Source organism: Epinephelus moara, chromosome 4 (assembly GCF_006386435.1).
Source record: "Epinephelus moara isolate mb chromosome 4, YSFRI_EMoa_1.0, whole genome shotgun sequence".
NCBI lineage: Eukaryota > Metazoa > Chordata > Actinopteri > Perciformes > Serranidae > Epinephelus > Epinephelus moara.
In genome coordinates, this window is record NC_065509.1 from 20,366,395 (window position 1) to 20,382,323 (window position 15,929).

The 15,929-nt window shown below is 42.9% G+C and overlaps 1 protein-coding gene across 1 annotated transcript; it reads right to left on the reverse strand.

The window, feature by feature from the left end:
• Positions 1-91: 91 nt before the first annotated feature.
• rnf20 (ring finger protein 20, E3 ubiquitin protein ligase) lies at positions 92-13,089 on the reverse strand. The gene is made up of 22 exons (XM_050041889.1): positions 12,968-13,089; positions 12,387-12,567; positions 12,187-12,255; positions 11,977-12,075; positions 11,721-11,868; positions 11,423-11,608; positions 11,200-11,315; positions 9,231-9,377; positions 9,050-9,124; positions 8,117-8,236; positions 7,623-7,802; positions 7,403-7,538; positions 7,108-7,229; positions 6,860-7,016; positions 6,407-6,731; positions 4,759-4,876; positions 4,458-4,607; positions 4,165-4,377; positions 3,822-3,947; positions 3,474-3,614; positions 2,119-2,223; positions 92-824 (listed from the first exon to the last, which is right to left on the reverse strand). The coding sequence occupies exons 2-22, from the start codon at positions 12,555-12,557 to the stop codon at positions 648-650; spliced, it is 3,081 nt and encodes a 1,026-aa protein (XP_049897846.1). The 5' UTR covers positions 12,558-12,567; positions 12,968-13,089; the 3' UTR covers positions 92-647.
• Between the last annotated feature and the right edge of the window lie 2,840 nt (positions 13,090-15,929).

Sequence of the window (15,929 nt, forward strand, 5' to 3'; positions counted from 1 at the left end):
TGCACACTGGGACTTGTGGTTTAATGCTCCAGGTCAAATGTTAAGATTATTCACAGGGTTTGGAAACATAATGAAGCGGAAACAGAAGCTGGACAGTTCAGATTTCAGTTTAATAACTAACAGAATAGCAATTACACAGCATCAAGTCTGACTGTACACATTTAGGAACAGTTTGGACCAAGAAGTTTTAAAATAAAAAAAAACAATAATGACACTTTATGTACACAAACACTCACTACACTTTGTGTTCTCACTGAACTAATATTTTTCTTTGTATACTGGATGTGTAATTGCCTGTTCTCACACACACACACGCACGCACACACACCACAAAACTCAAGTCTGTGATGCAAACTCTTTACATTCTTCCTGCACCAGTATCTGATACACTCTGAAGCACAAGCTGGACTCAGTCATTGTTAAAAAATGTAAAGCGTTCAGTTCAGAGCGTCGCTGCCACTCTTCAAGACTGGAATCATCGGTAGAGGTCACACTCATGGTATCCTGTACACACAGGAGCACTGGAGGTACAGTGTGTGAGCGCAGCGGTGAGTCTTGCTCCCAGCACTGTTTGTACTCATGTAGTTATGTTTGCTCATCTTGTCAACCCTTTCCCCTCACAGGTGTCCGCGCGGGGAACTGCAGCTTTAGCCGATGTATATGCGATGGAAATCGTTTGCTCCGAAGGCGGCGTTGCACTTGGGGCACTTCCTCTGGCGTGTGTCGTAGCGGGTCTTGACGCACTCGAAGCAGAAGACGTGGAAGCACTTGGTCAGTACCGCATCCTTCACCCGAGAGTTGCAGCATGGACATGTTAAGCGTGCCTGGGGGAGGGAGGGAGAGAAAGGTTTGAAGAGTAAACTGAGAAGCCAATTTGGTCCTGAGCGGAGAGGTTTGTAATGAGTGGACACAAATATCTTCAAGCTCAACTGTCCTAAAGCAGGAACACTGATGTCAGGAACACATCACATGATATGACGGCTGATTATAACTCCGATGTGGCCATGACTGATGCTCAAGACCATGCAGAGTGCAGAGAGTACAGAGAACAGTTGACCCACAAACCTTTAAGTATGGCAGGATGCATCAAAGCACTCCTCATGATTACATTGAAACCACTTACAGGTTTGTGACCAAAAAAATTAAAGCTGCAGAAATCTAAACACTGACTACACACACTAAAATTTGCAAAAGTCATTTAATGTGTGATGTTGAGTGTTTGCACAGTTGGTCAGAATTTTAATTGTCCTTGTGTGTTCCTGTTACAACAGTGTGATCACATTTACAGCTGGTCTCATTTGGTGGAAATTAGAGTGACAAAAATGACTGGTTCATTCAGTTAAACAGCTTACTTACATGAGAAACAGAGCCTCGATAGTCACACTTATTTGTTGTCTTTTAGGGGGTTAGATGAGGAAACTGATACTGCTCTTCTTCATGGTAAATATAAAGTTAACAACCAGCTACAGGCTAGCTTAGCTATGCACAAAGGCCAGAGACAGACGGAAACAGCTAGCCTGGCTCTGTCCAAATGCTAACAAAGTACACAAAAAACCATTTTATTGATATTTTTATTCTTATGTTTTCATGCAGATTTAAGAAACAAGATATAGCGTATTTATTAGTGACAGTAGAGGTGCTGGTTGATGTTATTACCTTCAAACAGAGCCAGGCCAGCTGTTATCCTCTCTTTCCAGTCTTTGTGCTAAGCTAAGCTAACCAGCTGCTTGCTATAGCTCCATATTTAGCGCACAGGCATGAGAGTGGTATAAATCTTCTTATCTTACTCCCAGCATACGTGTATTTCAAGAAGTGAATCTAGGTGCTCTTATGCATACAACTGTCACACAACAAACAACTTTGGTAGAGAACAGAAACCTAAATATTGGTGTCTCTTGGTTTCATTCATTTTTAAAAGGAATTATTCTCATATGAAAAATACAATTTACCAAAGGAGAAAAAACTTAATAGTGTCTGAGCCATTCAAAACATGAGCCTTAAACCACGATCAGTGTCCATGATACTTAAATAACAGATTCTGCACTCCTGAAAACTTCTCTGAAGCAAAAGTGTTTTTAAAAAAGCAGTTTTTAATATTTTTATATCACAAACACCTACCTTATAGTCATTGATTTCTTCATTTAGAATATCATCTCCATTGCTGATTTTCTCTGCTGGCTTCTTGGCCTTCTCGATCTTTCCTCTAAGTTTGGAGATGTCCTCCTGAAACACAGAAACACAGTCAGTTAACAGCTGTAAGGAAAAGGAGTTGGTTTTTAAAGAGATTTTTGGGGCCTTTAGCCTTTATTTAATGGGACAGATACAGTGTGAAAGAGGGAGATAGAGGGGGTTTGACATGCAGCACAGGGCCTTGGGTTGGAATTGAACCCATGGCCGCTGCGGCAAGGACACAGCCTTTGTACAAGGGGCGCCTGATCTACCAGATGAGCTAGTGGGCACCCCAGAGAAGCCGGTTTTGACGACAGATGCAGTACTTTGTAGCAGGCAATACTGGAGCGTCCCACCATCAATTAAAAGCAAAACACAAAGAGTGTTTCAATCCACAAAATCTAGTTTGTAATTAGAGAACATGCAGTGTATTTTAGGAAAGAGTCATTCGACAAGTCTCTTAAAGACTAACGAGTTGACTCGATTCCTAAGCAGAAGTGAATCCAAAGTCCTGCTTCTGTATGATCATGCGCAGTTGTGCACAAGAGCCACGTTAACTTCCGAGAGCTGCTAACCCCGGCTCTCGTTCAGCGCGGCTGTCACACACCCACTGAACTGAAGAACGAGTGAGAGCCACTGCTCAGTAACAAACTCATTTTCAGCAAGCCTACCCAGCAGCACAATGCACACCCACTGAGGCGAAGAACAAAAGCCACTTTGGACTGAAACTGCAAAAGTGAGGACTATTTTGCTTGTGTTTATTTATTTATTTATTTTTTCAGGGGGCAGGCAAAAGTGACACCTAAGTGGTAAAACATTGCTTATCCTCAGCATAGACCAATAATGTTTTAACTCTTCAAAAACAGCCTTAATGGATGTCAGTGTGTGTTTGGACCATGTCTTGCCTTTTAGACGTCTAGTGTGCAGTAGTTAGTGGAAAGGTTGCAGGCCTGAATCCTCTGCCATGTGCCAAGCATGTAAGAGAACTATGGTAGCCAATGCAAAAATGCAAATGACCCTTGATAGAGCCAGTGTTTGGATTGTCCATTTTGGGCTACTGTAGAACAACATGGCGGACTCTGTGGAAGAGGACCTGCTCCGTACGTATATATAACTGTCTCATTCTAAGGTAATGAAAACACAAAAATTCTTATTTTCACATGATTTTAAACTAATTAAAACATAGTTATAAATATTATATTTGATTTCTGCCATTAGATTTCCCTAAGTCCTGCACACTGGACCTTTAATTCCATGCCCTTTTTGAAACCTTACAGCTCAAGTTTATAGGTGGATGATGTTACCTGTGCTCGTCGGGCGTTAAAGGACTCCTTCTCCCTGGAGATACTGTTCTCTATGACCTCCTCTCTGACCAGGTTGAGCCTCTGCTGAACCTGCTCCAGCTGAGTTCGCACCTCCTCCGACAGCAACGCAGACTCCTGAGCCTGGAGGACGACAGACAGATGTTGTCTCAATGGGAATGTTATTTCCTCTCATATTGTACTATCCTTTATGGATATATGGTAACATATAGTGTGTTTAGGAACAATATCTAAATGCCATTACGGTTTAGTTTCCTTAACAGCAGCTTACCTTTTTTAGAATCACTTTACTCTGCAGCTGTGGCTCATCATGACTGAACTATCTCTTACCTTGCGTTTGTTCATGTCCAAAGCTTGTGTTCGGAGTGCCAGCTCTCTCTCAGCAGTGCTGATGGTGCCCTGAAGGAGGCGCTCCTTTTCCTCAAGCTTCCTCACAACCTGCAGCTGGGCATCGACCTGAAAAATGGACACCATTCCAAAAAAATGAAAGCCAACAAAGATAAAAAAAAAACACACATCAGTACTAGAAGCATTTTTGTTTGAATATAATTCATCATGCATTCGAAGAAACTAAGTGGTTATCACCGCAATTTGTGTGTATGTCACAAAACCAGCGTGCACAAACCCTCATTATTAGGCAGACTGCACCTTATAGTGTTTCCTGGTGGCTCACCTGAGTTTTTAAGGTTAGCAGTTGGTCTGCCAGCTCCTCCTTCTCCTCCTTCAGCAGCTTGTGGATCTGGTTGGACTTGATCCGCTCGCTCATCAGCTTGAAGTTGGCATCGTCTTTTTCTCGGAGCTGCTGCATCAGACGGATGTTCTGTTCCTGCATGTCCTCGAAGGCCTGGCCCGTCACGTCCATCTCGCTCAGCAGTGCATCCTCCTCCTGCAGAGGGAGCGAGGCGACAGTGTCAGAGAGCGAAAGGTTTTGTTTGTGCATAAAAACACAACGACCGGCTCACGCACCTGTTTTGCTATAGAGAGCTTCTTGTTGAGGATGTCGATCTGCTCCTCCACAGAGCGGATTTTCCTCAGAGCCTCTTCGTCGGCCATTTTCTTACCCTCCCTCCTCTCCCTCTCCTCCAGCTCCCTCAGCCTCTGCCGCAGCTCCTCTCCCTGGAATCAGAATTGTTATTACAGAACAGCCACAACTACTACTACTGCAGCGCAAATAACCCTAAATAATTTTAGAAATTGTAATGAAAGGACCCAGGATGGAATCTTCTTCATATCAACACAATCTTCTACAATGTGCAGTGTTGATCACCTCTGACTTGGACTTCTTCTCTGCAGCCATGAGCTGGACTTTGTCCCTCTGCTCCTTTGGTGCTGAGCGGTACATGTCCAGCAGCAGCTTCATCTCCCTCTGGGACTCCTGGGCTTTCCTGCACAGTCAAGATAAGACTCTTCAACAAAACTATCACCATCATCTCACATCATAAAAACCATCATCAAGGGTCAGATATCAATCATGGCTCTGCACACTGTCTCTGAGAAGACCTCTTTGTCTTTTTCACCCATTTCTGAGTGACTTATTGTTTACCTGCCATGTATTGAGACTATTGAGTCAAGAGTCCACTATACCATGTGAGCCCCTGCTGGCGATTCACAGAATCATATGACTGGTAATTTCTTTCCAAAGTGTTTTGTTGGTGAGAAGAATAGTACGCATTTTTATTGGACGCTACAGCCTGACGCTGACCCACAGAAACAAAAGCATCAACATGAACAACAGCACATATTCAGAAAAAAAAAACACAAGGGGTTGAAAATGAACATTGTTTCAACCATCCTCCTCTGCAACTGTGATGCGTCACGTATATCATGACATATGTAGTTTTAAAGAAAATCAACATGACATATTTTGTCTGCCAATAGGCAAAGCAGATATATTTAAATCAAGTCTTACAAGTCTCAAAGAGAGAAACACCACGCAGACAACGTCCTCACCTTATTACTAGCTATGTGTGGGTGAAAGAGACAAAACATCCCTGATATTTTGACAGTAGATGTGACAATATTTTTACTTCTATAAATTCTTTGAGTGCATTTTTAGTTTGTGTATTTGTATTTCTTTACACATTAACAGATTATTTAATGATCCAGCATGAATGAATGGTTGCTGACAGTGTCATTGACCACCAGGCCACATCTCTTGTTGTTTCTAACCACTTCAGATGAAACCACTCCCACTGCCGCATTACGAAAGCAGGCTGCCGGACGCCAAGGTCCAATGACTGGCTGCCAACCTACCGCTGTGGCATGCAGCGAGTCAGGTGCTGCTGGCTCAAAGATGTGCTTCCTGTGAAACGGCACCTCTTGAGGTCATCAGTGGCTTTGAACCACTTGCCAAAAACCATTGAGACCTTCTCATCCTCTCCTCAGAGGCAGGACATCGGTTTGCTATGCCCCTCTACCTCCTGTATGTATCTAGGTGTCTTGTTTACATGTGTATTCCTCCCGTGTTTATCTGTTCTTACTTAAGGTTGCTGGCCGCATTGGAGCTGCTACAGCCATTAACTACTCATATCCCTATTTTCCAAGCTACTGTAGCTGTCATATTTTGCAGAGGTGGATCTTCAGTGCCTGTACCCACTCAAAGTCAGCCAGCACTAGAAAGGTCTGAACCTGGACTGCCCCCCAGCTCCCCACCCATCAGCAAACCTTTTGGCTTTTTAGTCTCATAGCAGCAGGAAGTGAAGTGGAGCAACACGCAAGGTATGCCAGCTAGCTAATGCTTGTCTCACTTTGAGATAACCTTGAGCATGCCGAGGCTTTTGTCATGCAGAAGTTGGCGTGGTTTAATCTCAAGTGGCTTGGGAAAATCATGGATGCAACCAGGCCACACTTTTCCCTCATCTTTTTGGCAGTTTAAAAAATGTATGTAAAAAAAACCTCCCACACATGCGACTTACTTGAGTTCCGCCCGGACGATCTTCAGCTGCTCCATCTCCTTCCTCTTTGACCCTCCGACCATAGACAGGCGCTCCCCGGCTGACTCCTCAGGTTGGCTGCTGCTCCCCGGCTTCTCTTTTTCTTCTTTTATCAAACCGCTGCTTCCACCGCTGCGGGTCGGCCTCTCTCTCTCCTTTTCCTTCTCTTTCTCCCGCTCTCTGTCTTTCTCCTCTTTCTTTACAATGTCCTTTTCTTTCTTTTCCTCCTTCTCTTTCTTCTCCTCTTTCTCCTCCTCCTTTACGGTTGCCTCTGGTTCCATTCCGGGCTCTGTTTTCACCGAGGCTCCTACGGAAAGAAAATTCAACACAGTGAAGTAGAGACCAGGGCAGTCCCAATATGTCTTAATGTGTATCATAAGAATAAAGTGAAATCAGTAATTTAAATTAAAAATAAGTCAACTAGGTGTTAGTTACCAGTGCTGCTGGGTGTGGAGGAGCCGTTGTCAGGCTCTGTTTTGACCACAGGTTCCCCAGAGATGGCTGGGGTTGAGGGAGAGGTTGTCTCATCCTTCACGTCCATCTCTGTGCTGGACTGGGACTGGAGGATGGCGTTGCCCTTTGAAGCGCGCACCTAAAGAGGCAGGCAACACATAAATGTGTGCTGTTGGGCTCTGCTTTATACCCATCAGATATGGTACCATAAAAGTGACCTATTTTATTACCTGGTTGAGCTCAGCTTGTGTCTCTCTCAGTCTGATCTTGTATTTCACCACCTCTCCCTTCATCTGCTGGTTGTGGGTTTGCAGCGTGCTAATCAGGTGACGCATCTCCCTGTTGATAGGACCTGAGGGAAGGAGCAAAAAATCAGAAAGCAAGAGATGAAGAGTGGTGAAAAGAGAGTAGAGATCCGGACCTAGTTAGTTTGTCTGCAAGGAGCTGATGTGAATCTTAGTTCTGCTGTATTTTCATCACAATTCATGCGCTTAATTTACCATGCAAACCAATTCTGTTAGTTACCTGCTTGCTCGTTGGCAGCAAGAGTCTGCTCAAATTCGATCCGCAACATCTCGTACTCCTTCCTGACCTGAGCCAGTGTGTCCTCTAGCTGAAACACCTCTGTGCGAACCTTCCTCTGCAGAGCCACCTCATCATTCTGCACACAGAGGGGATGACAGTAAGGGAGGGACGAAAGGTCACATAAATATATACTGACACACACACTCACACACACACTGACCTCCATGTGCTCCAGCTGTCGAAGTCTCGCCGTCCTGGTCGTGTTAAGACGAGCGCGCGTCTCATCTAATTGAGCCTTGAGGATCAGAGACTCGTTGTAGAGGACAGAAAACTGCGACTGCAGACAGCGATACTCGGAAGTCTCTTTCACCATGCCTTCTGCTCGGCTCAGCAGCTCCGCCTGATGGGAAGAGAGAAGAAGGAAAGAGAGACAAAGAGACATGGAATAAATATTCAATACAGCAAAATACTAAATGTATAGCTTTTTTTTTTTTTTTTTTTAGAAACTTAGGGTTCATCAGGGAGATTTCTAGGTAAGGATTTTAACTGATGCAGAAAGATGTTTTTGTATTCATTAAAACAGTAAATTAAAGTAAACTAAAGTAATGCGAGTGTTGAGATCTTAGCAGCTTTATTACTTTTGAAATGGGTTTGTGATCATAATTCATCAAAAACTGTAATGCATTAATGGGTCATTTTCAGATAAAAGTCAACCTTCATGTTGTTGTTCTCCTGGTGAACGCTCTGCAGGTCCTGCTGCAGCTTCTGCAGTTCAATCAGACGGTTGTCTGCCAGCTCCCTGTTCTCCTCCATATCACTGTTCATTTCTTCAAACTTGACAGGAGAGAAGAAAAACGGTGTCAACTTGGGCTCTGCCGAAAAGTTTTTAAAGCTTCATGGCTTCATTCACAACATTAATATGCAAATTCTAAATCAGCAGTTGAATGCTGCACAGTTTTTGTGGCATGTCTGTTTATTCAGTTCAAACCAGTATTTCTGCACAGTAGATAAATATTAGACTGCAATAATATTATTAGTATTATAGTATTTGAAGAACCAGATTCTAGTGGCTGTGTAGGATTGTTTTCTGACTCATAGATCCAAACATCTTTAATAAAAAGATAGATGTAATCATTTCCAAAATTGACAACATTTTTATGTTTGGTTTTTTTTTGATCTAATGAAATATTCTGCTTCAATCTATATTTGTTGGCATTTAGCCTTTAAAAACCAACATGTCCACCGTGGTCAAAATACTGTTTGCTCTCCCACTTGCCTCACACATAGGCAGCACACACCTGTATTCACTGGGCGGTCTAACAGTAATCTAACAGCACAATAAATTACATTTATCCATCAAAGACACAGAGTTAATAAAAAAGACTAACTCATCTAATTTGATAACTCAGTTTATTCATCTATATAGTAGATTTCTGAGTATTCTTTTAGGGTGATCATCATAAAATATGACAACAGACATTCACAGCCTCAGTTGAAAACCTTCATAGAAGCGTCAAATGCAAAATAAAGACATTATGTACAGACCTAATGTCAACAAGTATGAAATGCCAGGTGTGGAAAGAAAAACTGCAAATCAAGAACTTCACACCTCTGTCAATTATCAAAATCATGAAATACAATTCCTACCTTTCTCTTGTTAATAGTGATGGTCCCACAAACGCTGCTGGCCTCCCCACACACCTTATAACCTTTGCTGTTCACCTGGGAGGCATTACAGGGGGTGTTAAAGCATACTTCACTTCATTATAGACATCAGAACATTTGTCACAGTCTGACACACAGACAGACAGAGAGAACACATCCTCACCCTCTCCAGTATCTCGCTCAGGTGTGCATTCAGTCTGTTCTCTCGGCGGCGGATCTTCTCCATGTCCCACTGGAGCTCCTCAATCAGAACCTGCAGCTCGCTGACACGCTGGTCTGCTTTGTTAGCTGCACGACCCAGCCCCCGGGACTGGACAAGACAGGAGAACAGAGACGTCAGACCACACACACATGAGCTAATAGAAACAATCCTTCCTATGATCAGGACTCTAAACTTTTTTTAACCTTTGGTCTAAACCATCTTGAAATAAAATTTAAACCATCCTGAAGTAAATGTTGACCATCCCAACTATAAAATGACTGTTTTTCTACATTAAAACCATTTCCATAATCAAAAGTGATTCGTGGAATAAATGAAACACAATGGAAATTATTACATTTTAAATGAGCTCACATTTTATAAAAAGCAATTGTTACATGTTCATATCTGTTGATTTATTCATATCACCTACATTCAATTCATAAACCAACTTTTTTTTTATTATCATAATATCTGTAAAATTTGTGATTCTATTTCTTTCAAAATCCCATCCCTGCTTCAGACAGCATTGTAAGTGCCCGACAGCCATGGTTCACCTTCTCGCTATGTGTGTGTCAGTGTGTGAATTTTGCTCTCTCTCAATGCCACAATGAAACTTTGTCAGAGACTACTGTTATGGTTTAATCGCATTTGAATTTTTTTTAGGCAAGGTCTATGTTCCTCCCAGTGACCATCCCAAAAATGTTATCATCCCTGACCATCACCCCCCTTTCCTCTGTCCTTGGGACGGCGGGACACCCTTACGTTAGCGCTCTGCTAAGATATTTTCTGCAACAAAGCACCTGTTACTAGAGGATAAAGAGTAAAAAATTAACAATGTGCTTGATCACTGACTTTACAGATACTTAAAACTATCATGTATTTAGACCAATTCAGAACTAAAAGATTCAAAGTGCCTGAACTCTGTTACAAATGAATGCCCTGCATTGTGGTAAAACAGGCTTAAAGACAGGTTTACCATTGAATGTAGCAGTCGCAGCAATTTTCAAGAATTTTACAAGCATTTTTGTAACTGTTAAAGGTTCAGATTTTTTTTTAAACATATTAATATTCAGTGTATTACCTATAGTAGATTGCGATCAACACACTCCCAGTTTGGAGAAAAAGCTGGGAGTACTGCAACGGAAGCTGCGTTATGTACTGCTGTGGACGGGGGCAGCAGCAAGACATATCTAAGCCATCTAATAAAATCAATTTCAGTGTAAGTGTAAGCTACATTTAGAATATTTTCATCACTTTGCCTTGACGCAGACAGTGCTGTCCAATGGTTAACTAAAGCTGTCATCTATGCTCTCCTCAAAGCCACCAGACTCCATTGACAAAACAGTAATTTAATGTTGCAGCGTACGGCAGTTGCTGGTCTACCACTGCCTCTATCGGTTAGTTTGTTTGTGCTGTTGTATGACTTTGGTGTTTCAAAGGGTTAGTTTAGTTTCACTTAAGTCTCAAAAAAGCACAAACTGACCAATTGGGGCAGTGGTAGACCAGCAACTACCATGTTCTGAGATGTGAAATTACTGCTTTTTCAAAGGAGTCTTGTGGCTTTGAGCAGAGCACAGGTAAGTTCCAGTTTCAGCTCAGTTTCTTGTTGCAAAGGGCTGTCTGACGGCAAGGTAGAACAGTGAACATATTCTAAATACAGTGTACACTTAAAGTGATGTAGTCTTATTTAGATGGGTCACTTTTTAGGTGACTAAAATACAGTTTGCTCCTGCCCCCTTACAAAGCAGCGCATTGCTCAGCTACCATGGCAGCACTTGTTTGCTTTTCCAAACTGTAGGTAATACACAGGCTATGGAGAGGTATCTCATACAAAACCACTTAAAAAATTCTGAACTATCCCTGTAAGCTCAACTCAACCTGAGGAGGAACATACTGCAACACTAAATAGGGAAGAGTGCATGATTGCTACCTCGCTTGTCATGTGACTGTGCTTTTGCTTGAGGTCCTCAGTCAGCTGCTGCAGCCGCTCATTTTCACTGGTCAGGAGGGCGTTCAGTTTGGAAGCTGCCTGCCATAGAGTGCCCTCTGGAAAGAAAAGCACGGGTGTAAACATGTTAATAGGCTTGATGAACCTCCTGAATCATTTTTCTTCCAGTCTTCCTCTACCAAAACTTCCCCATGATTCATCTCACCTGTTCCACTGTCCAGCTCTGCCTTCAGTTGGTCCACGGTTTTCTTCAGACTCTCATAGATCTCCATCACATGACTTGCCTGCTTCTGGCTTGACTCAACCCTCTCCTGAAGCTCAGCCTCCATCTCTTCACTGCTGCTGCTCGCCAGTGTGGCGAGGAAGGAGTTGTTGGTCTCTCCCTGGTGGCCTGAGTGACAACAGCAGGAAAGAGGGTTATGGTTTTGATGTTTGTTTCGTTACTCAAATTGCGACATGTTACTGCTTTCAAAGTCACGATCCCATGTCAGCTCCATCTTTACCTCTGTCCTTGGCCCGCTCCTGGTTGGAGTCGCCATCAGGTTCTGGAGTTTCTGGCTTCAGGCTCCGTGCCTCCCCTGCCTGAGATTTCTCAGGTTCGCTGCTTGCCTGATCGTAACGCCTGATGGTCAGCTTAATGTTTTCGTCAAACTAAAAGAAAGAGAAGGGCATCACATTTCGACTCTTTGGTCTTTACAGGAAAGTGATGATGTTGAGCAAGTTATTTTTGCTCTTTTTTCCCTGTCTGAACTTGTTTACCTGGTTCCAGTATCTATTGAGGATCAGCAGACTGGCATCATCAGTGGCCTGGCGAGTCTCTAGACGTTCAATTCGTTCTCGCAATTCATCCTCAATCACCTGCAGATCAACCAAGCCAAGAGATGAACCTCTCCACACAAGAGAGTACATAAGTGCAGCTTCTTCTGAGTGTGTGCGTGTGTGTATAAAGACTTATGCATGTTAAGTTACCTGTCTTTGATCGAGAGATTCTCCCAACTTTCGGTTCTTAGCCTGGAGAGCTTTGATGTCTTGTTCTTCCTGAAAAATAAATTATGCAAACATGAGTGCAAACAGAAAAAGGCAGCCAAAGAACACCCAGCCTTTACACTTCCGAGGTGACACTTGTGAACACATATACTGGCAGTAATGGATAATAAAAGGGGCCTCACTGAGTTGGACACTCCTCCCAGTTTGATGACTGTCTCCACCGCGGTGCTCCCCGCAGCGGCAGCGCTGACACCGGGACCCCCGTCCTCTCCTTCCCTCTCCCTCCGCTTCTCCGGGGGCGCACCGGAGGACGAGGGGCCGCTGGGGTCAGCAGGACGCTTCTGTCCCGACATCCTCAGACTCCTGAAACAAACAGAGAAGCAGAAAGTTACTAATAAAGAATATGGAGGACCGTTAGAGTCAGACAGTTCATCAGTATGAATAAGGCAGCTATGCTATGTTGTACATGTAGCCAGCTAACTTTAAAGTGGCCTAATATAGCTGGCTTGATGTTTACTCTGACAACCTATTCATATGAATGATTACCAGTCGAAATAAATACACACAAAAAATGATTTATCGTGTTTTAAACCCCGAACAAGCGCAGTAATCGAGCCAGTGTAACGTTAAGCTAATGTTAGCTTCTTGCTAACGCTAGCTTTAGATGCCGTTGATGCTCAGGAGAACCCGGATCTGACCCGACACATCGATGCATTTACTTTGTAATATTGTCAATATCAATTACACCTAACCAAAATCTTACCGCTTTAAATGTTAGGAGTTTTATACTGTTAACTGAATCTGTATGTGGCTGTTGATGTTGCGGCTCCGTACCTCTAGGAACCGGAAGTGCAAACAGCTTTACTGGGACAACCTTCAGATGACACAGCGCCCCCTACCGGCAGGGAGGAAACCACACACTGCTCTTCTTCGTTGGAGTTTTACTGCAGCTGGCATCCTTTAAGTTGCTTTGCTGCCTCCCTCTGGTTTTACTCGTCCACTGTTATCCTTTTCTAGTCTTCTGGTTAGTCCCATTGCTCTCAAAAATATTAATATCCATTTCCTCCCTTCATTGTGTCCCCACAAGCACTTCTTTAATGCTGGCCTCCAGTCATCCTGACCTCTGTAAACCTGCAATCATAGCCCTTCTCTCTTCCTCATACTCACACACACCTCATACAAACAGGAAGCATCAGTAGAAAAAAATGAAGTACACAGCAGCATATATCTAAGCATGTAAAAATGAGTAAACTGTACAAAAACGAGCATACAGTTTAAAAACACAAAGCGATATACAGATGAAGCATCAAAAGAAGTAATACTAATGCTAATTTGCACCTGAGTGACTGATCGTAATAAATAGATAGGCAGAGTGGCAGAATTTACATTATTGCACATATAAGTGTAGATATTTCGCAGTTTGCATATACAGATACAGATATTGCACATGAGTGATGATTGACTGTCCATGGTTTCTGTATGTGTGGTCTACTGGGGGCAGTGTTGGTTGCATAGTCTGACAGCAGCAGGAAGGAAGGACCTGCAGTCCCTCTCCTCCGAACACCACGGGTGAAGCAGCCTTTCACTGAGGGAGCTGCCCAGTGCTGACAGTGTGTCCTACATGGGGTGGGACATGTTGTCCGTATGGGATAATAGCTCGGGTATCATTCCCCTTTCACAGGGTCGAGGGAGCATCCCAGGACAGAGCTGGCCTTCTTTATCAGTCTGTTGAGTCTCTTCCTGTCAGCTGTCGAGATGCTGCTGCCCCAACAAACCACTCCATAGAGGATGTGTGATGCCACCACAGAAGGTCCCCAGGGGTGCGCCCTGTACTCCAAAGGACCTGAGTCTCCTAAGCAGATACAGTCTGCCCTGTCCTCTTCACGCATTAAATCAGTACATGCTCCACTGCTTTCTTTAACTCTTTAACTCTGCATCTAGACCAGTTCATTGCTGTTCTGTTGCTTGAGTAACAGCTTGGGTCCATGTTTACTTCCAAGGAAGCAATACGTATCTTTTGTAATTTCTTTGTTAGCTACTGCATTAACAAACATCCCAACAGGAAATACACTTGGATTCATAAATCAGTCTATGTTGTCAAGTTTGAAACGGTCTATTGCCCATTATAGATGGCAGATTCATTATATTTAGCATCTACTAATACTTCTCAACTAGAATAGACCCATTACCATGGCCCAGATTTACTGCTGAGTTATATTGTGGTGATTTGATGAAAAGCAAAATGCACCGTGGGAGCACAATATAAAATAGGCTGCAATAATTAAGGTTCTGGAACTAGATTTGGACACAGGGTCTTTCTAGGGCCCAAAGATGACATAATAATGCAGTACCCAGTTGATATTGGTGCAAATTCACAAACAAATCACAAATAAGTACTTGAAATACCGTGCACCAGGGGGTTCTGGGCATTTTCCCCCTCTTGCCCTGTTAGTAATCTATTCCTATCCTAAGTATAGAGTGCAGTTTTATGATTTAAATTCACAGGATCCCAAACATTGTGTAACAACCCTGAAAAGCCTGCAGCTAAATCAAGACAGCCATTTGTAATGCGCGCACTTGGATAATTTCCCTTTAGACTACTGAGACAACTCAGACACGTCCAAATGTTTACAGAAGAGATACTTTGTGTTCCTGCAGGGTTGGATTGCTGCTCCCACAGACCCATAACTCCACAAGAGCTGCAATGCTTGATGCAATTATTGTGCAACTACAACAACAACCAGCATTCCTCCAGCGCTGTATTTTTAATGTAGTTCACATATTTGTGGGTTTAAGCAAACTTGTCAGGATGACATTTAGCACTTTCCTGACTCTCTTTCTCTCAGTCAGTCAGTCCTTATGTAGCAGATCACGTATGTGGCAGAGGCTGACCTCTGATCAGCACTATTAAAGAGTACATTGCACAGTGGGTGCAGAGTCCGAGTTGTGCAAAAGTCATCAAATGTGAGTTACAGATCTATGCCAGACTGTCAGTGCAAACACCCCTATCTGCTGAGGTCACTCATGGATTGGTGATGGCATTACAAACACCCCTGTGAGTCTTTTTGGGCCATTCTCAGCAATCGATAGGGAAACAGTTGATGCATGACCCGTTTGACGAGTAATGTGACGCATGAGGAAGATAAACAAGCACAAGGCAGCATGAAAAAGCAAGTTTTTCTGTTGCAACTGTACGAGCATAAGTAGGCCAAAACTTGGTCCTACAATAGTGTGATTACACTCTAAATCTAAAAGTGAATGTATTATAATCGCACATCCTAAAATAAAAAACTACTAGAAGTTTAACCTGGTGTAGATGTCAATTCACTTGGATTAAAATCTAAAAAGTGACATACAAATAATGACAATCCATGTGCAGGGAGAGGAAAGGGTATACCTAAATAATATAAAAAGAAAAATTCCCACAGTTGAAAGTATATGTCATGATACGTACAGTATATGCTCTGCAGGACTTTGGAAGATGCCTTTTCAATAAACAAGGAAAAAGTGTTACATAAGTTAGGGCCATGATCTGTATCTGATTGTAAAACAAATGTTCTTTTCGAATTGTATCTTCAACATTACAGCCTTAGGAGTTCTGCAGGTTATAAATGTTACTGTATATTATATGCACATTTGCTTCATGTCTGGGCCCCTGCTCTCAAGCTTTCCGTAGCTTATCAGGGTGTTCCATTTCACATCTCCATTGTTTCTTATGAGTTGTA